Here is a 20,832-nt window from a genome sequence, read left to right on the forward strand (position 1 = left end):
ACAGTCACAAAGCACCCTGTTTCTTCTTCGTCTGCTGAGCGCCTACTGCACACACAACACTCGGAGCGCAACAGCCAAAACGCCTGTGCTGTGGAGCTGAAGTTCAGGACAGGCAGGGACGACAGGCAGGGTGTGCAGAGCCACTCCATTTCTGCCATGCCGTGTGCACACGTGTGCTGTGTGTACACACAAACATCTGTGCATTGCTGTGTGAACATGTGACTGAGTGCAACACTGTGTATACACATGAACGTGTGTGCAATGCCGTGTATACACACGAGCACATGGTGTATGTCCATGTGAGCACTGTGTGTGCTACGTGTACATGTGAGCATGTGTGTCCTGCGCTGTGCACATGCCAACACTATCCATGTGCCCGTGTGACTGCACTGATGCATGTGCTGTGTGTGCATGTGAATGTGTCCTGTGCGTACAAGGAACATGTGTGCACATGTGTGAATACATGGTTGCTGTGCACATGTGTGGTGCTGTGGGTGCATGTGAGTGCATGTGTGTGTGCGTTTTCAATGCCACCTGCCAGGAAAGTCAGCTAGCCAGCAAGTGTTTGAGGCCCTCCCCGGCTGGCAGGAATCCGGCACCATTTTCCCTCATCAGCATTTTCTTAACTTTCCAAAAACAAGGACCAAAAAGAGTGCAAACTGGGCGGTGACCAAACAGCAAACATTTCTGCAGGGAGACCCAGACTCGGGGCCAGCAGGCGAGGCTCTGATGGGGCGTCTTCTGGGCGCAGCCTGCCCGCATCTCACCATGTTTCCACACGGAGGAGGGAGCGGGGGCTTTCGGGGGCGTCTCTGACAAGGCCACCAACCACTCGGAGGGCTCACGGCTCCCAGCGCCCCACGCCCCACCCTGGGCATCTGGACTGGGGGGTGGGCGCACCTGTTGCAGAGCATGCACTGCGCGTGCTGCGAGCCAAGCTTTCCCTGGGGCCCCCGGGAGGGCAGGAGAGGCAGGGGCCCGAGAGCGCCCTACGGTGTGGCACCTCACCTCGTCCTCCGTGTGCTGCTCAGAGGTCAGCTTCAGCACAACCCTGCACTGGTCCACGAATGTGCTCGCGATCAGCTGCGCGTGGCTCAGGAAGGCAGGGACGTCGTCCTTGGTCAGCGGCTCGTCACCCGCCATCCTGGAGATGGTGAGGTCCAGCAGTGCCACCCTGCAGACACAGGAGGCCCCACGTGAATGCGGACGGAGCCACAGGGCTCCAAGCTCCCCCGGGTTTCGAGGGAGTTTTATGGCCCTGTGTGTAGTGTCCAGACAGGGACAACACTTGTGAGTGAAACCATCTCATCAGTGCCGATGTGACCTGGCTGCAGAGACGGACCCGCTTGTCACGTCCCCAGCAGGGCGCCAGAATGGCCGGCATTTGGGCATGACAGTGCCCCCGGGGATTTCCCCATAGTGCGCTTCGCCGCACTGCCCAGACCACCTGCTCTCACGAGGGGAAGGTCTGCGGCTCCAAGAACCAGCAAGTCCACGCACCAGGGCCCGACCGCGAGTCCGGCATGTCTGGGGCAAGATTCTGCCACCATCCGCGCGACATCGCAGACCGTCCCATCACCTGCCAGTTGTGGTGACCGTCTGGGGTGCTGGGACCATGTCCACGGGACAGCAAGCCTCGGGTGGCTCCACCACCAGCTAGTCTGCACCCCATCCTCGGCCCCCGGGGCCCTGAGGCGCCTGACCTTGACGGCGGGCATCTCTGGGTGTTCAGGAAAGGTCCCCACGTCTTATTCTCAACCAAAGCTATAAACGATGGGGCTGGAGAGAAAAGCACTGTCCCGGGCCTTGCACCTGTGAGCTGTGCCAGGGAGATGCCCCTAGGAGATGAAGGCCGCTTGGCGGACTCTGGACTGGACAGCACGGCGGACAGGGAAGCGGCCGGCCCCGCCAGCGCACGGCCTCACTCTCCTCAACCCTGCGGGGCCGAGGGGGGCGAGAAGCAGCGGGTGAGGCCGGAAGGCGGCACAGGGCAGGGGGTGAGACCCAAGGGCGCGGCCACCCCAAGAGCCCTGACGTGAAGGGAGGCGCCAGGAGACCTGGCTGGGCCCTGCGGAGGCGCCACAGCACGCCCCAGGCTCCCCGCGGAGATGAGCATGGGGGGTGCGGGGGGGGCCCAGGCCTCACACCCGCTGGGGGGTCCAGGTCCTCTAGGCCGGAGTGGCCACAGCAGCAGCCAGCACTGAGCGTGAGGACGGGCCTCGCGTGTCCTCGGGAGGGAGAGTCGGGCAGGGCCGGCCAGCAGACACCCAGGTCAAGCGGGGAGGGGCGGCCACAGCACGGTCATCACGGCGGGGCCGGGAGGGCAGACACGCCCGAGCCCGGGGCCTCCCGCACTGCCAAGGGATGGGCCTGTCCCTCGAGCTAGTGAGTCGCGAGGCCCCGCCGTTAGAAAAGATCGTGACTTCAATCAAAAGATTAACGTTTCGTAAAGTTTCTCGTTGCCAAGCTGTGCCGTCTGGATACTTCTGCTCCCCTGAGGCTACTGTCCGACGAGGCTGGGGGACCTCAGGCTGCGGGCTGGGCAGAGCGGGGCTGCTTCGTCCCACCCCACCGCGCAGGCGAGGGGCCGGAGCCCGCGGGCGAGGGACCCGGCCAGGGCGCAGCAGCGAGCGGCGGAGGGGGGCGCCGCAGGGGGCCGGGAGCACCGGGCACCAGGGCCACCGGGCGTGTCTCCGCAGGCCACTCCCCGAAGCTCCAGCACGAGCCGTCCGCCGGGGCACGCGCGCACGCACAGGCACCCGCACCCGCACGGCCGCCGGCCAGTCACGCACACCCGCGGGCCTGGCCGCCCACCGGGCCCCCCCGCCGGGCGCACCGCCGTGGCTGGGCTGTAACGTTAACCAGCCAATTTAAAACCATTACTGACACAGAAACATGCACTTAGAGGGCCGGTGCCAGCGAGGAAACCACAGCCTCTCGGTCACGTGCGCAGGGTTTCCACGGCATGCTGAGCGCTCCCGCCACACTGGCTTCGGGGGTTACCTTTCCTGATTGCTCATTTTGGCGTACATGGCTTTCACCAGCTCCGGGCTTTTCAGAAAATGGTCGGTGATGATCAAGAACCTGGAAAAGAGGGGAGACCGTCCGGTGAGGAGCTGCCGCTGCTCTGGAAGACGGTCTCTCGTGGACGCCGCGCCGCGCGGGCCGCCACCGGCACAGAGTCGAGACACGGCGTTTCCCCCGAGACCTCTCAAATACCCAGGGCACAGCGCCACGTCAGTCTCTCCAGCAGCAGCAGGTGAGAGCGGACGCCTGCAGGTCTGCGCCGGCTCAGGCGGGTCTTCCAACCGCAGTGACGAAAAGCGGCGCCTTTCACGCCAGGGACACAGGCCCGCGGGTCACGCCGTAGAACAGGAAATGCTTTCCCACAAGCCCGCTCGCTGGCAGCACCCTGGGCCACAGGGTGCACCCCTACACCACGCGGGGCACACCGCGCAGGTGCTCAGCAGGGCAGGTCGCCGGGTGCCCCCCACGCACGGACACAGGAGCAGTGGGACGACCAGCACGGGGCGGGAGGGGCCGGGCAGCAGAGGGCACACGGGACAGCGGGGGCCCCGAGCCCAAGGGGAAGCAGAGAGCACTCGAGCTGGGGGTGGACTCCGCAGGGGAAGCTCTCCTCAGCTGCCCGCCGGGCTGGCCGGGCTGGGGGCACGTGAGCAAGCACCGGGCAGGAACTGTGCAGTGTTCTCTGGCACCGCGCTTGAGCCGGGACGCCGTGCTGACGCCAGCCAGAAAGAGCCAAAGCCCTGGAGCTGGCACAGCTAAAGAGACGACTCGTCACGGACAGCCCCAGGCCAATCGAAAACCCTGAGCTGAAGGACGAACCCACACCCAGGTCTCTGGGAGGAGGAGGACATGGGGCTTCCAGGCACTTCTATCGAGAGTCCCCTTGCACCGAACTCTGGGGCGTACCCATCCCTGCTGGCTGCGCCTTGGCCCCGGGGCACGTGTCTATCAGGCAGAGGAAGGCCTGGGACCCACGCCCAGCATGAGTGCCGGCGGCCCCCTGGGCGTGGAGGGGCTCGTGCCACCGGCCTGTGTGGGGGCACCCTGTGTGCTGGCCCAGCACCTCTGGGTGCAGAGCCCAGAGTCCGAGCAGCTGTGGCCTGGAGCGCATTCCTGCCTCTGCGCTACTGGTCTGGTCCTTCTCATCACCCCAGTTCGAGTGCTCTCTGCTCCCCCCCGGACTTGGGGTCACCTACCCCCCCTTTACCCCTGGACCCCTTGCTCTTCCCTGGCCCTCCAGCGCTCTGGCCACATGGCCTTGCTGCTCCTCACGGCGCCAGCAGAGAGGGCGGCCGGACACACGGTGGCGGCACCCGCCAGCCAGCCCGAGCGCGTGTCCACACGCCCTGGTCCTGCTCCAGCCGCGGCCGCGAGTGCGCAGCGGCATCTTCAGCTACCACCTCCAGGCAGGAGTCAGCTCCCCTCCCCCCTTAATCGCAGCCACCCTCGTGCCCCAGGTCCTCCCAGTGCAGTCCCTGTGGGTGGACTCAGAACCCCGTCGGGGCCTGGCTCAAAGCAAGCAGCGGGGAGAGCGCTCACTCGGCCCGGCAGCGAGCGCCGAGGGCGGCCGTCCGAGCCGTCTAGAACAGGGACGGCTGCGACGATCCATCTGCAAACACACAAGATGGCGTCGTGCGTGGGCAGCACACGGGGGGCCCCTGCTATCAGCGAGGCTGCTGCTGCTGACGGTGCCCCCGCCCCGGGACACCCACTGGGGACACCCCTGCCCGGGGATGCGGCTGCAGCGCCACAGGAAGGGGGTTTTGTTTCTAGCAACTTGAAAATGGTAATTTAAATGGTTGTCAATTTTCGTGCCCGAGTTTAATGTGCCGTTCTGGTCTGTTTAGCTGAGAGTGATCGACTCCCCACTCCTGGGTGCCGCAAATTCTCAACTTTCACCCGGAATTCACTGCATCTGCTCTCTCGCCGAGCAGCCATCACGGGAGAAGACGGGGCCCCTCACGAGGAGAGACCCGCTCCTCTTCCACGTTCTCCAGGCTGCAGGCTCCTGAGACTTGTGATTAGGTTCTGCTGTAGAACTATTATTTCTGTAAAAGCAGAAATTCTGTGGTAACACGATACGAGGGAGGTGGGGTCCCCCAATCTGAAACCCAAATGCCACAAGGACAGCTAGAGACTGAAAGTTAGACCCCAGGAACGCCCCGACTGGATGGGGAGTGGGTAGCCGTCCTAGGGCGGGGAGAAACGCACCCCACCCGGGCAGCCAGGCAGCAGAGGGGCATCAGGACGGACGTGGCCAGCAGAGTCGTGGCACTCTCCTCCCCTGAGCCTCGCACGGATGGCCCCGAGAGGCGGGTTCTTCACCTCCCTCTCCGCGCCGGCGCCAGGGCTCCCGCCAGCCCCAGCACCACAGTCAGCGGGGAGCCGAGCCCAGGCTCCCCGTCCATCGGTCCAGTGAGTCCAGACAAGTCCCGCCCACAGGGCACGTGTCTGCTGCCAACGCCCGCCCCACCCTCCGCCTGTCCGCAGCGACTACACGGAAAACCATCACGCACAATCCCACTCCTTCCGTTTGTAAGGGGTGTTCAGTCTCCAGCCCGGGCGGAGGGGGTGCCCACGGCACTAGTACGCCAGCCCTAGGGCGCAGGAGCCTGTCAGGCACCGGGGCTGGGGCCAAGGGGCGGCCCGTGGGGATAGGTACGCCCCAGAGTTAGGGTGCAAGGAGGCTCTTGAGTGACAGCCTTTGTCTGCGCCCCGCGCCAGAGTCACGCTCACAGGAAAACGGGCCTCACAGGCTCCTTGCCCTTCGCTGCCGAAATGCAACCTCTGCCTCATGCTGCGCTCCCCGGCGCCCCAGGGCGTCCGGCCCAGCCCAGTGCGTGGGGACTGGCGAGCTGCTGGAGAAGACGCTCCTCTGGCTCAGGGGATGCGTGGGTCCTCCCGTGGGGTGCCGGTGAGCGACAGTGAGGCAGGAGAGCACCCCTTCATGCGCCGGACGGCCCTGCTAGACAACAGCAACCTGGGGCCGGAGGCATCCCGAGGCCTGGAACAGTGGAGCCACCAGGCACGTGCGCCGGAGCCATGTGCCCGGCATGCCAAGGGGGCACTGGCCCGGGAGCCCGGTTCTGGACGGAGAGAAATGGGGGCCGGCAGGCTTCTCCACAAAGGGCCAAGCAGTGAGCACCCGGGACTCTGCAAGCCGAGGCCTCTGCCGGCCACTCAGCCGCCACTGGGCACGGGCCACCGACGCGGGGACCAGGGGGATGGCCAAGCCCCAGCAAGACTGTATTTATAAAATGAGCGTGGGGGGAGCCTGGTGTGGGGCCACGTTTGCCTGTTTGTGTTCATGACCAGTTGCAGGGCCGGTGAGGTGGGCGCCACCTTCCAGCAACAAAGAGCGAACCAAAAAATAAATGGAATGAGCACTTTTCAGGGCGATGAGCGACGTGCGTGCACTAAACCAGCCAGCAAACGGGGCGCGTGAAGAGACGGGCCTGGGGGAATGGGAAGCTCGCTCCGGGGCGTCTGGGCAGAGACCAGGGGAGGAGGCCGCGGACGCGGACGGGAGCCCCAGCAGGAGGGCGGGCGCGGACCCGGAGGAAGGCGCTCAGAAGAGCAGAGACGGAGGAAGTGGCGTCAGGACCTGCGAGACAGTGGCCGCCTCTGCGTGTCCGTGGGTCAGTCAGTGGCCTGGAAGCTGCCCCGGGGAGGCGTCCCAGCAAGGAACGCCGCCGCCACGGGGCTCTCGCGCCTCTGCGTGAGCAGCCACTGTTGCTGCTCTTGCTCTGTGCAAAATAAATGAGTGAGACAACCCAAACAGGAAGAAAATAATGCTTTGCTCACAGTTACACATTTGCTTTCATAGTGAAACCGCATGCAAATTCACCAGGACGGTAAATTCATGCTGAGCGCGTCCTTAACAGAAGTGCGGGTCTCCCCCCTGAAAAGTGGCAGTTCCTGTGACCCGGGACATCGTCAAAAGTGCCAACCTTAGAGTTCAGCCCGACCCCGTCCATCCCTGCCGGACACGGGTCCTGGGCCCTTGGCCATGGCGACGAGTCTGACGTCACTCCCAGGGCCCTCTTCTGAACACGGTGGAAATGAACAGGCGGACGGCTGGCTCCCCAGAACCCACTCGGGCCATCAGAGCAGGGAGAACTCAGGGGCCAAACGCCAAGCCCGGCTGCGCCCAGGGTTAGCTCAGAGCACGAAAACATCTTCACACCCACAGACAAAGGGAACAAACATTTTTAGAAGGACATTATCCCAATAATTCAAACCAAGTGTTGCCAAAGACACTCTGGCCCACTCTTTCTGTGCTGCTGGCCCCTGAGCAGAAAGGCCCCGCCACCGAGACCCAGTCACATCTGTCCCCGTCCGAGAAAAGCTCCTGAGCCGAGAATTCCCGAACCCCACGTAGGTGTGTCCTGTGTCAACGATCCCGCAGTGCTGGCAGGCGGGAGGGCAAGGAGGGGGTGTTATTTCGTTCAGAGACGGCTTGTACTTAAGAAGGAAAAGTAGCAATTTTGTCGGAAGTCTGGATGTTTTGGGATCCCACTTTTGTCAGCCAGCGAGAGAGTCCTCACCCACAGCACTCCGCGTCCAGCCCGCGGGGGCATCGGCCCGGCCGCCTCTCTCCTGCCCAACAGCTAACGACCTGGCGGGCTCCAGCCTACACCGTCCTGACGCTCTTTGGCCCTTTATGACCTCTCACCCCTTATTCCATGTGGCGGGAAAGCCGAGGACGGTTCAAGTTTCTACAGAAAATATTTCACAAATGAAACAGAATCACCCACAGATCACGAGGCTGGCCCGGGAGGAGGCTTGCTGATTTTCCTGTGACAACCACTCTTGGTGCGAATGGCAAAGTCCAGGGCAGAAACCTCAAAGGGGCAGAAAAGCATCTTTTATGACAAAAACATTCAACAAACTAATTAGGAAGAGAAGGGAAGTTTCTCATCCAGCAAGGTCTCCGCAAGAAACCCGCGGCTAACAGGAGGCGGGTGGCGGAGCCCCGAGGCCAGGCCGGAAGGAGGGGGAGACGCAGCTGCCTGCTCCCCTGCTCTGCTCGGCACCATCCCGAGCTCCTGGCCAGAGCAACTAGGTGGGAGGAAGAAACAAAAGACAACTGGGCTGGAAAGATAAGTGCAAACCGTCATCTTTTTGCAGGTTACATGATCCCAAACACAGAAAATCCTTTAAGTCACAAAAAAATCCATTGAACTAATAAATGAGTTCAGCAAGGTGGCAGGATAAAGGAATATTTTAAAAATTGTCCCACGTGGTCTTTCCACATGGGAGCAATCAAAGACCTATAAATAATTTTTTTTAAATTGTATTTTTAGGGCCTCCCTGGTGGTACAGGGGTAAAGTCTAGTGCTCTCAAACTACTGCCAGCCTCTGCCGCACGAGTCGATCCCCGGACAGGAAGCTACCCACACAGCGCAGCAGACCCCTCCTGTCCCCCTGCTGGTCCCCTCAGCAGTGTGTCTCAGAGGCTCCGCCTGCTCTGATCCCCACTCTGTCTCTGGTGAGTCCCCTCAGCCGCCACACCTCCAGCCTACACCCTAGTTCTTGTATGCAGAAATAAATAAATCTTTAAAAAAATTAAAAAATAAAATTTCATTTATAATAAAATTCCATTTATAATAGCATCAAAAAGTAATAAAATATTTGGAATAAATTTTAATTAAAGACATGTTTTATAAAAAGTTATAAAACATCGTTGAAGAAATTAAAAACCTAAATAGATGGGGGAAAAAAAAACCCTATTCACAGGTTGGAAAACCGTATCTTTACAAAATGGCAACAATCCCTGTTGAGATTCCAGAGGCTTTTGGGAACAAATGGGAGCCCCGAGCTGAATTTACATGGAGTGCAGGGGACACAGACACCCACAGTATCTTGAAAAGGGAGAACAAAGCAGACCCGGAGTCCCCAGCTCCGTGCTCTCGCATCCTGACTGCGCAGCTGTGGCGTCCACGACGGCGGCAGCAGGGGCAGCCCGACCGGGGAGAAGCCAGGACAGGCGCCTGCGAGCAGCAGCGAGACACCAGCTAAGCACTGGGGGCTGCTCTACACGCGCCCCACAGGCCACGCAGGTGGAGCCAGAGCCCCGGCCCTCCCGGGCTGGGAGAGCCGTCTCCTTTGTGCCCCGGAGGCTTCCGCGAGCCGTCTGACAATCCTTCGGATCACAGGGCCACGGTGGCCGACAAGAAGAGGCCCAGCCCAGGGTGTCTCGGGTCAAGGCCAGCCACCCGGCCCTCGAGGTGCCTGCCCAAGAACCAGGGCTGCAGGGCACCAGTGTTCCCTGCCACTTCCTGGCCCCCACGGGTGACAAACTGGACCTAAAGGAGGTCTGCTGTGTGCCCCCTGGTCGCCCAGCAGCCCCGGCCTGGCACGGCTACGCTGGGGCGTGCCTGGGGCAGCCCCTGGACGCAGTGGAACTCCCAGCTGACCACATGCCCAAGACCCGCGCCCCCTCACTTAAGTCTTGGTGGTCCCCTGCGGCAGCCAGGTGGTCTCCTCTGCGCCTCCGCAGGTGTCTAGAGTCCTCCCACCCGCAACCCAGCCGCCCTCCCCCACCTCCCACAAGGCCTCGGGACCCAGGCGCTCAGGGAGCCCAGTCTCCGGGACACTTACGGCCACTCGGACTCGGGCTGCCTTTGGTGGGCGGCTACGACGTCGATCGCGATGTTGAGGTTTTCTTCCAGGTCTTTCATCCGCTCAGAATTCAGGGTGGTGAACAGCACCATCGAGGAGTAGGCCACGATCTTTTTGTCGGGATGATTCAAGCACGACCTTCCGGGTAGAGAAACGGGAGGGGGTGGCTTAGCAACGCGGTAACGTACGATCACAGCACAGCTACAGTCCCCGCCCCGTTCCCAAACCCAGTGCGTGCTGGTGTTTTTCAAGAATTTAATAAAGAATCACGACACTGGGCACAGGACAGCAGGTGCCCGGCCTCGTCCTGCACCGGGCGGCCCCACACCCGCCTTCCCCGCACGCCGTCTCGCTCGACCTCACGGTCCCTGGACTCACCAAGACTTAGGTGAGGCCTTGAGTGTGTTAAACTACCGCAAAAGTAGCGAATTCAAAATGAGTCACAACACAAAGTCTCCAACATTAATGACCCCAAAGTGAAACAGGCAAATAACATCTGATCGGAGAACATAAAATCATTAACTTCGTAAAGCCTCAAAATGCTCGTCCTTGTTAGAAAGAAAAACCAAAGGAAAAAAGGATGCTTCAGGGACACAGGCATGGCCGGCGTCGGTGAGGAACAGCCATCGCGGGAGGGACGGGCGGGGGGGGGGGGGGCGCTTGAGCCCGTCCAGGTCGCCACCCGCCGTCTGCATGACCTCAGGGCCCGGCCCACGGCTGTCACCGGGCTACAGTCAGAGGCCGAAGTCGAGATTTTTATTCTCATTTAAACCTCACGACCCTCTTCTGGAGGAGGCACCCCCTCTGAGCACACGTCAGCCCCCACCTGGCCTCGCGCACAAAGCCAGCACCGCCAGCGCCGGGATTCCAATCGCCCACGTCTGCCTCACGGGCACACGGGAGGGCCGCCACGCAGCCTTGTCCAGAGCGGCTCCCGGTGCCAACATGGGCTCAGCCTCGCAGGACTTCCAGCCAGGCTGAGGTAACCAGCATCAGCACCGAGCCAGTCCCGGCCTCGCTGCTCGCAGGCGACCACGCCTCTCTCTCCTGAGTCTCTTCATTCCCGCTCACCTGCTGAAGCAGCACGGGCGCTCGGGGGGATCGAACACACCCAAGTTACCCGTGTTCACCCGGCAAGCTCCGCCACGCCCGCAGGCGTTAGGGGTTCAAGTTGTGAAGGAATGATTTCCCCAGACTGGCCATTTCTCTTTCTACGGCTTGAACTCTGTTCTCTCCTCTCGCCTAAGTTCAATTAACATTCCTCATGAAGATGCTCTGCCTCCAGCTCTCCCTGGAGGGAGAGTGCACCGCCAGGGTGACCAACCTCTCCGCAAGTCCAGGACACTGACACAGCCAGAGCCGGGGCCGCGAAGGGTGCTGGGGGCCGAGCCACCCGTCCGCAGGCCAGGGCCGCCACAAACAAGGCCCCGTGTGGGCCGTGCATGCCGAGCTGCTGCCTGCTGCCCCGCTGCTGCCGCTGCCCAAGCACCCCTGAGTGGCCGCGCCTGGACTGGCCTCCGGGACAGCGGGCACCTCCTATCCTCTCCCGCCTCCGGGCCCTGCTCCCCTCCCCTGGACGCTCAGTTCTCCATGCACCGGATGAGCTGAAACCCTGACAAGGGTGTCACACCAGGGGCGCCCACACCCAAGTGGGCAGGGCCCAGGAACACACATGCCGCCTGAGCCTGGGCCAGGAGCTCCTCGGAGAGCCCGCCGCCCCGGGCCCAGTGTCTGCGCCCTGCACCTTCTTCCTCTAGTTTCCTCAGCGATTCTTATTTTAACCCAGATGTTTCTTTTCTGAAAGCACAGGTGACGTGCAGTTGAGGGCACACATCCTCGGGGCAGCTCAGCCAAGCCTCTGAGCAGGAGCACCCGGGCCAGGCGCCCACACCCCGCCGCCGGGCAGGAACACGCTGCGCAGAGGCCCCCACTGAAGGCCTGTGGCACCGGCCTCCGAACCTGACGTAAAGCGAACGATAAACCACACTCTTCCGCGGTTGGGAAACCCGACGAGCACTCACAGGAAGAGCTCCGGGAAGGCGTGCATCCAGACGACAGCCTGGGACTCGGCATTCCGGGAGGCCGCGTTGCCCAGGAACTGCAGGCCGCAGCGGAAGGCTGGGGGGGAGATGGACAGAGACGGGGTTAGGGCCGCGCGGCGCGGGGGGGGACGAGACCTGCTCAGAAACATTTCACGTCACTGAACAAAGCCGCGCGCCTCTCCCTGGCGGCAGCCTCTCGCCCCAGCAGACCAGGACACGCGCCAGGAGCCCTCCCCGGACTCGGCGCCCACGCCGTTAAGCCCGCAAACCTGAATAACGTCTTGGGCTGTAAATGGGGCACATGCAGGCACCCGCGGGGACACCGAGGTTGATTGCCCGAAGCGCCTGCATCGCACGTTGTTAGTCCTGGGGGGGCTGAAACTCTAACAACGTGCCACTTACAGCGTTCGTGAAGTGGGAGGCCATCGAGGCAGTGGGAGTTAAAGAACGGTGGAAGGGGCCTCCCCGGTGGTGCGGCGGGTTGAGCGCAACGCTGTGGAGCTGTCCGCAGCCTCTGCAGCACCAGTTGGATCCCCGGCCGGCCAGGGAGATACCCACACGGCGCACAGACCTCTCCTGTCTCCCCGCTGCTCCCTCAGCAGTGAATTTCAGTCCGTCTGCCTGTTCTGTTTCCCACTCTGTCTCTGGTGAATCCTCTCACCCTCCCGTGCCTCTGGCCTGACCCCAGCTCTTGTATAAATAAATCAATCTTTAAAAAAAAAAGACAGGACAAATTATCAAACACCAGTGGGGAAGAGAAGACAAACGCCACTGATGGCCTGGGTGGGGGGCGGCTGTGCTGCAGCGTGAGCCCCACCCCCTGCCTCGCCACATAGGGGCCACTGCAGGGGTGGGACGGTCCCAACAAAGCAGCAGCCCCCACCACCCGGGACCCACCGGCGCGGTCCAGGCTGGCGGACCCAGAGCAGGGTCCAGAGAGAGCACGAGTTTCCTGCCACCCACCAGGAGCCTCCAGCCTCCAGGAAACACGTCCCTCTGCTGCCCAGCAACGTGGAGTCTTCATCTGCGAGTCCTCAGCTGAACACAGCAGAATCACGGCTCGTGAAGCAGGCCGGCACTCCCCCGAGACTGGTTCCCACTCCCTGGCCAGAGGCCAGGAAGCCTGACTGGCAGGAACCGGGGAGCAGCCATGGCCGGGCCAGCAGGTCGGTATTTGGAGGACAAGCCCATCCCCCAAGGGCAGGTGCAGACTGTGGCCCCAAATCAAAACATGAAAAAACATAATCGAAAGGAACGAGGAGGCAGGAGCCTCGAGACGGGACTAGGTGGTGCCACCGTCTGAACAAAGGGGTGACACGGCGGCCCTCAGGCAGAGCCCGGACTGACCCCTCCTCCTCCCTGGGCCAGCGCCCCAGACTGCCCCCTCCCCCACTCTCCTGGGTCTGCAGGAAAGGACGAAATCACACAGCGTGCTTAAATGGAAAACTCCTTTACTCCCCACCGCACGGTGAGCGAGGCCTAAAGGGCCTGTTTCCACCAGACGGCGGGAACATGGCGCAGACCCTGCAGAACCGAAGACCCCGGAGGGCCAGGCTGCGAGTCAGTGTGGAAACCGGCTGACCTGATGGTGCCGCGGGCGCCTGGGAAGTCCACGTTCCTCAGGGCCTGGCCGAGGGCAGCCGACGGCCGCCCGGGAGACTAGGAGAGAGGCCCCCAGCCCAGCCCGCCGGCGCCGCCTCACCCCACCGCTCACCAGCGATCTCCACAAATCGCAAACGTCACAAAGCCCCTCAAAATCCCAAGAGCATCTTTACAGATTTGAAAGGAATGAAAGCCAAAACCAACACCAATACTCAATTAAAATAACCGAAGCCTGTGTTTACATAAAATTTGATGAGCATAATATATTCGTCACACCACTGTAATTATTCTCTGAAAATAATACTCTAAATATTATTTTGACAGTGTAATTACAGCTCTCACCTCAAGAGCAGTAACACAGGCCTGGCACGGACGCCCGCGTCCTCCCGGCTCTCGGGACCTGCCGGGGTGAGGGCGCGGAGGCCGCGGATGCAGCACAGTGGTCGGGAGCCCCGCACCCCGTGACAGGTCAGTGCTGGGCCTGAACTGACGCCCTGCAAGCTAGTTTCATTCTGAACCCAGACTTCGCTGAACCCAAAGCTCAAGACCATGGTTCACCTTTCTCCCGAGGCGGTATCAAGTCGCTGCGCTCCATGCCCCTCCCGGGCAGCCTGCCCACTGCCCTCAGCCCTGCCAGCCCAGCCCCAAGAGCCAAGCCCCGTCCCCTGTGCAGGGAGCCCTGGTGGTGCCAGCCCCCTGGCAGGGCCTGCAGCTGAGGCTTGCCCACCACGACAGCCACGCACATCCCACGCACAGCACAAAGCTGTGATTGAAGACGAACCACGGACGTTTCCCGAGGTCTATGGACCGTCAGCAAGCCGCCGTCACAGACCATTGGGGGGCAGATCAAAACCAGAGTCAGCAGGGGGGAGAGTCAGCAGGAAGGGGCGACGGAACCAGCCCTGCCAGGGCAGGCAGGTGACTCAGCTGCCGTGGCGCTGCCTCGGGCTTTCCAGCATAAACTGGCCCCGGGGCCTCAAGCCCTCGGATACACCCCGGAGACCTGGAGTCGGGGCCACGGCGGGACGGGGCGAGGGACCCTGGTGAAGGAAGGGGGTGCGGGCCCGGCTGGAGTGGGTGAGAGCTGGAGATAAGGCTCAGCGGGGTGGACACTCCGAGGGCAGAGACTCACTGAACAGGCCAGACCCCGCGGACCCCACCAGACCCCCCGGCGCCAGACCCTGCCGCCCGCTAAACCAGCACCCCCGGCCAACGGTCTCACATCCACCCACCCCCGTGTAGAGGCTGCGTCCAGGCAGTGGGTGCCCTGGGTTGTGCCCGGCCGGCTCCTCCCCGTGGCCTCCCAGGGTGGCCCTGGCGCTATCCTCATCGCGTCCCCAAGCCGTCCAGTCGGGCACAGCGCTTGTCGGGGAAGTCAGAGGGGCACGCGGGTGAGAGACGCCACCCCAAGTGCTAGCCTTGACGCCACTCCAGGGACACCGCGAGTCCGTCGCCGGCACACACCTGTCAGGAGGGAGTCCTGCTCCACGCGCAGCTCGCGGAAGAGGAGAACCAGGTCCACGGCCACGGAGATGGTGTCCAGGCTCCTGTCAGGGTCGGACAAGACACAAGTCAGGCGTGTCCTCTCCAGCCTGTGCCTCGGATGGAGGCCCGGAGGCCGACACTTAGCCCTTCCCGCAGGACGGCCCTCCCAAGGCACCCATGCCACTGTCCCCAGCCTGGGGCTGTCACCTGGGGTGGGAGGAGGCTCTGGGGACCCCGTGGGTCCTGAGCAGAGGGCAGGAGTGTCAGGGGGAGCAGGCAGCCAGCCGTGTGGAGGCCTCTGGAAGCTGGAAGGGGCTGGAGCAGGACTCTCTCTGGAGTCTCGGAACAAGAACGCGGCCGCATGACCCGTCCTGGACTTCTGACTCTGGAGCTTCAGCGGGGAGCGGGTGGGGGAGGCGCCCGCGTGGGCAACGATTCAGGTCCTTAAAGACGGCCTCGGGGGGCAGCCAGTGGGGAAGGGGCAACTGCCTTTGCTGCCAGCAGTGAAAGGCAAGCGCAGAGAGGCAAACAAAGGGATTAAAAGGAAACCAGGGTCTCGATCTGGGGATTCTTTGTCCATCGGACGGTGAACGATGCTACACCCGGACGACGCCCCAGTGGGCCCTGGACCCTAGAGAGCAGGCCAAGGGCGTGGCCAGACAACCTGAGCTCACAGCCGTCATCCTGGGGGTCCAAAGCCCAGGAGGTGCCTGGAACCACAGACGGCAGCGAGCCCAGAGACAGCTGGCCCCCGGCAGCCACACCTGCGACGAGGCTGACCCTGCGAGGGGCCCATGAGCAGCAAACAACAAGCAGCAGCAGCGGCAGGCCGGGACGAGCCGCTTCTGATGTGCCATCGCGTTTATGTTTGTGATATTGGATGTTATAGTTCATGTGCTACTTTTGCATAGAAAAGAAAAAATTGCTTTCTCAGGCAGTGAAATTTTGCTTCAACTGGACTGTGGTTCAGGAGGCGGCAGATACAGGAGCACACCCCGGCGTGTCACCTCGTGCTCACAGCCCAGCGGCAGGGACGCCAGTGGTTTGCAGAGGAGAGAGCTGGGACTCAGCCAGCCCGGGGCCCTGCCCAGCCGCGTGGCGGTCACAAGGTGGCACCACGGGAGCCTCGCTCTGGAGGCCAGAGGATGGTGCCGGCTCCCGTTCGCTCGGGCGTGAGTCGGACGAGCCCTTGAACCACTGAGTCACTTTCTTCTTTCGTAAAAGTGGGAAAAGAGCAGCACGGCACCAGCGGGTGCAAGGGAGGCAGGTGGCCAAGGCCTGGGGCTGAGGGTCGGCCGCGGCTGCCCAGGGCTGCAAGGTGGACACCTGGACGTCTGCAGGCGCAGCCCGCCTGGCCCACCAGGCCCACAGTTGGGAAGTTCTGATGCGTCATCACCCTGCGACCGCTCTCTCTGGTTCTCTGCAGAGGAGGGTAGCCTGGGCTAGATGTGAACCAAAGCACATCCCTTGCTTTGATCTTAGAGATCCTGCTCCCCCGTCCCAGCCCTAGACTGCGGCTGTCTGGGCAGTGGAGGGGGTGCTCGCAGGGCTCCAGGACCAGCCCATCCGCCCGCAGGAGGGCACAGAGCTGGGGGCTCCGCCTGCAGCAAGGCCTGGGAAGAAAGGGCGCCGGTGTGCGGCTCCTGGCTCCATCCCAGTGCAAAGCTGAGTCCTAAGCGGACGCTGTGATATCAAAGGGGAGAGGTCCTGGGCGCTGGGAGAGCCGTTGAGAGGCAGGACCCGCTTGTCCACACACCGGCTTTTAAAACTGGGCCCAGCGGGGGTGGGGGGGGCCAAGAGGGGAGGGGACCTGACACCGGGCACCATCTCAGGAAGCCTTAAGAGGGGCTCCCGGGCCAAAGTAAGCAAAAGGGTAATGAATGAAAACACTAAGGCGAAATAAGACGTTCATACTAAGCAAAGGGAACCTAGCGCCCAGGCACTTGGGCCCAGGGCCCAGGGTCAAGGGACCAAACCAAGGTTGCGTCCACAGGCCACACGAGACACACAGGGACGCTGAGGCTGCCCAGGCCGCGCCCAGCAGGTGCCACGGAGCCACAGCCCTCAGGGGGCCCTTGGGGGCCCACCGACACGAGGCGACACAAGGCCCCACGCGGGTGGCCCACCTGATGGCGTTCTGGTTCACCGCGCACTCGATGCAGGCGTTGCGCAGACAGCGGAAGCTCTCGGTGATGAGCTGCAGGCTGGAGGCCAGGTGCTCCGCCTGGGCCGGGTCCCGGCAGGCCAGCTCCACGGCGTGGGAGGACCGTTTCAGGATGTCCAGGACCCGCTGGAAGATCGTCCTGGGCGCCGTCTCTCTGGAAAAGGGTAAGAGGGTCACGACCAGGGGAAAGCACCCCCTCTCCAGCGTCTGGCTTCTGTCTGCGGGGAGCTGAGCGCCCTGTCCCAGCTCAGCCCCGGCACGGAGACAGCTGTGCCTATAGGAGACCCGCGGCCGGGTTCCCGGCAGAGGACGGCGCGCGCGGTCACGGCTCCCGTGCGCAAGGCCCCTCTCCCTCCTCCTCATGACACTGTCCACCCAAAGAGAAAGGCCATGGGGCAGTGAAGCCACCCAAAGCCCGAGATGCCAGTGCCCAGGGAGCCGCCATCCATCGGGAGGCGGAAGGAGAGGCTGGTGTGAGAGGGCTCCCCCCGGCTCCTGGGGTCCCCCGATGACCCGCCGTCCCCTTGCAGTCACTCCTCGCCTCACAGGCAGTAGCAGGCGCCCCAGGACGGCCCCCCCACCCCGAATCTCTCCCTGCAACAGTCCTGCAATTCTTTATGGCCTGAAAATCCACGGCCCGGAAGAAAACTCCTCCTTTACCAAGAAGAACCAGGCCCCGTTCCTCTGCTCCCCGGGCGCTGGGTCCCCGAGGGCGGAAGGGCCTCCCCACACACGACGTGCTCCCCCACCGGACATAAATCCCAGAATCAGCGCGGACTCTTCTCCCTGTATCTCAGGGGCCCGGGACCGGCACTGGGGCTGGGGCTGCTCAAGCTGAAGGCAGGCGTGCGCGGGCGGGGAGGAGCCGCGCTCCGACGGGAGAAGGGGCCATCGAGGCATCGGCCGAGTCTTCCATTCCCGGGAGGACGCTCACGGGCCCTGGGCGCAGGCACTCGCAGAAATGACGCTACCGAGCAAACACCCCACTTGTCCTTCCCCACTGGGGACACAATGAGAGGCGGGGGCCGGGAGAGCCCTAGCGGCCAGAGCCTGAGTCTCTTGAGAGCAGGGATGACGCCCCAGGAGTCCAGGCCCCTGGATAAAGGGCGGAGCCGCGTGACAACAGGAAGCTGCGGGTTTCAGCCGCCGTGTTTTCCTACATTAACACCAGATGGAGACGCGCTGACAGCAAAGGCCATGCAGACACTGAGCGCTCTGGCCTCTGCGCCTCCTGAGAGAGCCTGGGGGGAGCTGCCTGGCCTTGCAGGTTCAGAGTGGCCCTACTGTGTGCGGGTCCCAGGGAGAGGCCCTGTGCTCGCCAGCCCCGCCCCCACCACAGCGGAGGGAAGCGGAGGACACACAGGCCGGGTGGAGCGTGACCTCTGCGTGCACCAGAGCAACCAGGCTCCGGGACTGCAGGTGCCACGCGGGGCTGGTGAGGGCGGCTGAGCAGCGCCTTCTGTCAGCAGCACAAGCGCCAGTCCCGGGGTGAGGGCTGCGGAGGACCAGGGAGCCAGGCCCGCGGGGGTGGCGAGCACGGAGCAGAGCCACACGGGGAGAGCAGTGAAGGGCTCTGGCTGAGACGCAGCAGACGGGGGAGAGCTGGGCAGCCTGAGGTCTGCCGGCTTCCTCGAGGACACACGGGAGGGTCTGAGACGGAGGGAAAGGCCGAGGGTGCCCAGGGGAAGGGGAACCGAGGAGGCCTGTCCCCTCCGGATCAGAACATCAGCTTCCCAACTTCTAGCAAAAACCTGGCTGAGACCGAGCGGCGCTGACGCCACAGGTCTGTGGCAAGCCACGGGCCCCAGGGCGACGGGCCGCCAACCCTCCGACCCTCCGACCCCCCCACGGTCGCTGGTGCGGCTTTCCCGTACTCCCTGGGCACCCAGCGCTTCGCCCCAAAGGCCATCGGCCGTGTCCCGCTGGCAGGCGCCTCTTCACCCTGACTCCACGGCCCGCCTGCAGCCGCCAGCGCTGACTCAGCTGGGAGCCCGGCCTGCGCTGTGGTGAGCGTCCTGCCCACAGCCCGACCTCGCTGGCCCGGCCACTACAAAAGGCTGGAGGATCACAGGCTCAGCAGCTGCCTCGCGGCCACAGCGCCCCGGCCCTGCCTGTTTAGATTTGCCGGCTCAAGCGCTTTCCCGTCTGCTGTCCAGTGGGGGAAACTGAGTGTGAGAGAGGCGCACGCCGACCACATCTGTGTTTCAAGGCTGAGTCAGAACACCTGACCAGATGCCTCCAGGCCGCGTCCGGCTCGCGGCATAGGTGAAAATAGTGGACGCTGTCATCAGCCTCCAGAAGGTTCTGTTTATAGTGTTGCTTAACTCACGCTGTCCCCAGCAAAGTCCATCTGAATCACGGTTGAGTCAGGACCCCGAGTGACGACAGCTGGCTCCCTGCGGGCTTTCCGGGAGATGGGGTTTGGTTTGGTGGGGTGCAGCCAAACACTTGCGGGCGGGGCTGTTACGCTTGCTGAAACCCCGCGGGCACGGACAAACGGGCGGTCGTCGGTCCCTGCGGCTGCCCTCAGGCCCCACCGGCCTCTCCTGGGGAGGGAGCCGCTTACTCTCGGCAGCGGTCAGGGGGCCGGGGCGTTTTCACCCCGGACATCGCCATCCTGCAGTCCCGTGATTTCTCGACACCCACCTCCCTCAAGCCCCGCAGCTGTGCTCCCACCTCTCAGTCCGCTGACTCACAAGATCACCTATTCTGGAAATAAGGAAAGTACCCGGCGCTCATTACACGGGGCCCCGGGGAGGTGCCGAGGCACAGAGTTCGGCAGAGGGACCCACCGCTGCTCCCGCCCCAGAGGCCTGGTGGGCAACGCGGCCATTGCACGTGTCGGCCTGGAGCTCGCCGGGAGCCGACGGGCACCCAAGGTGGGGGCACCCGGAGGTCGGAAGAGGCTGGGGGTGGGTGGGGAAGTGGTGACCAGATCTGGCAGGGGAGCGAGGAGCATGTGCGTGAGCAAAGGAACGAAGGAAGCCTCAGACATCTGCCTTCACGCTGTAGCTAAGTCGGTGGTGAGACGTGAGCAGGTCAGCCCTGGCCGTGCGCCCCGGCAGAGCCGGTACAGCGCAGGCGAGGGGACGAAATGCGCGGACGAGGGAGGATGTGGGTGAACCAAAGTCACGGCTTCGGAGCGATCAGAGCCACCCGGCCTCACGCTGAGACGCCCTGTCTCACGGCCGCTGGCCCTGGGTGCTGCCTCCAGCTGTGGACACGCCTCGAGGACCAGGCTGGGCTAGGAAAGGCCACAAAGGAGACATCCTGTCCCCTTCAGCCCCAACACAGGATAGCTGGACAGTTTTTAAAGGGTCCATATACAGCCGACTCCAGGCCCAGGCCAGCGCCTCCAGCTGCCCTCAGCTGAGCGGAACCTCCGCTCTCTCTGGTCTGACCCAGGGGAGGACCCACTCCAAAGGGCCCCCAGCTTGGTGGGGGTCAGAACCCTCGGGGCTCCCCGGCCAGGACTCCCTGCAGGAGGAGGGGAGAGCAGGATGCAGCATCCATGCAGTGGCGCCCAGGCCCAGAGGAGGCCGGGAGCTACCGGGAGGACTGCCCAGCAGCCGGACTGCGTCACCACGACTGGCGCCATGGCCTGCAGCACCCCCGTCTTCCTAGCCGGGTCAGCCCAAGCCGGGGTCCTGCAGCAGACCCGCGCAGTCTAGCCCCCAGCACACTGGAGAAAGGGCCCACTGCAGCGCTCGGCACCCTCAGCCCCCACAAGGGACCTGCCGGCGGGGCTGCCCCACGCGCAGCGGGTCACCCGACGGTGACTTGATTGGAGGACGCTGGGTGACCCGCACCGCCCCCGGGAGCCGCCTGTACCGGCCCATCCGCTGAAGGCCCAGAGCCCGCCGGCCGCCAGCGGGAAGGCTCAGACTG

At 63.4% G+C, this 20,832-nt stretch overlaps 1 protein-coding gene across 1 annotated transcript in view; it reads right to left on the reverse strand.

Moving 5' to 3' along the window:
- Positions 1 to 20,832, reverse strand: part of ATXN10 (ataxin 10) — a gene marked incomplete at its 5' end in the record, with an annotated part of 47,570 nt that overhangs the window by 25,743 nt on the left and 995 nt on the right. Inside the window, 6 exons of the mRNA XM_084255556.1 lie at positions 1,009 to 1,174; positions 3,004 to 3,084; positions 9,631 to 9,789; positions 11,673 to 11,769; positions 14,760 to 14,842; positions 16,907 to 17,098. Of these exons, the coding sequence (XP_084111682.1) occupies positions 1,009 to 1,174; positions 3,004 to 3,084; positions 9,631 to 9,789; positions 11,673 to 11,769; positions 14,760 to 14,842; positions 16,907 to 17,098 (778 nt within the window). The remainder of the gene's footprint in view (positions 1 to 1,008; positions 1,175 to 3,003; positions 3,085 to 9,630; positions 9,790 to 11,672; positions 11,770 to 14,759; positions 14,843 to 16,906; positions 17,099 to 20,832) is intronic.

This window comes from Talpa europaea (genome assembly GCF_964194135.1).
Source record: "Talpa europaea genome assembly, chromosome: 15".
NCBI lineage: Eukaryota > Metazoa > Chordata > Mammalia > Eulipotyphla > Talpidae > Talpa > Talpa europaea.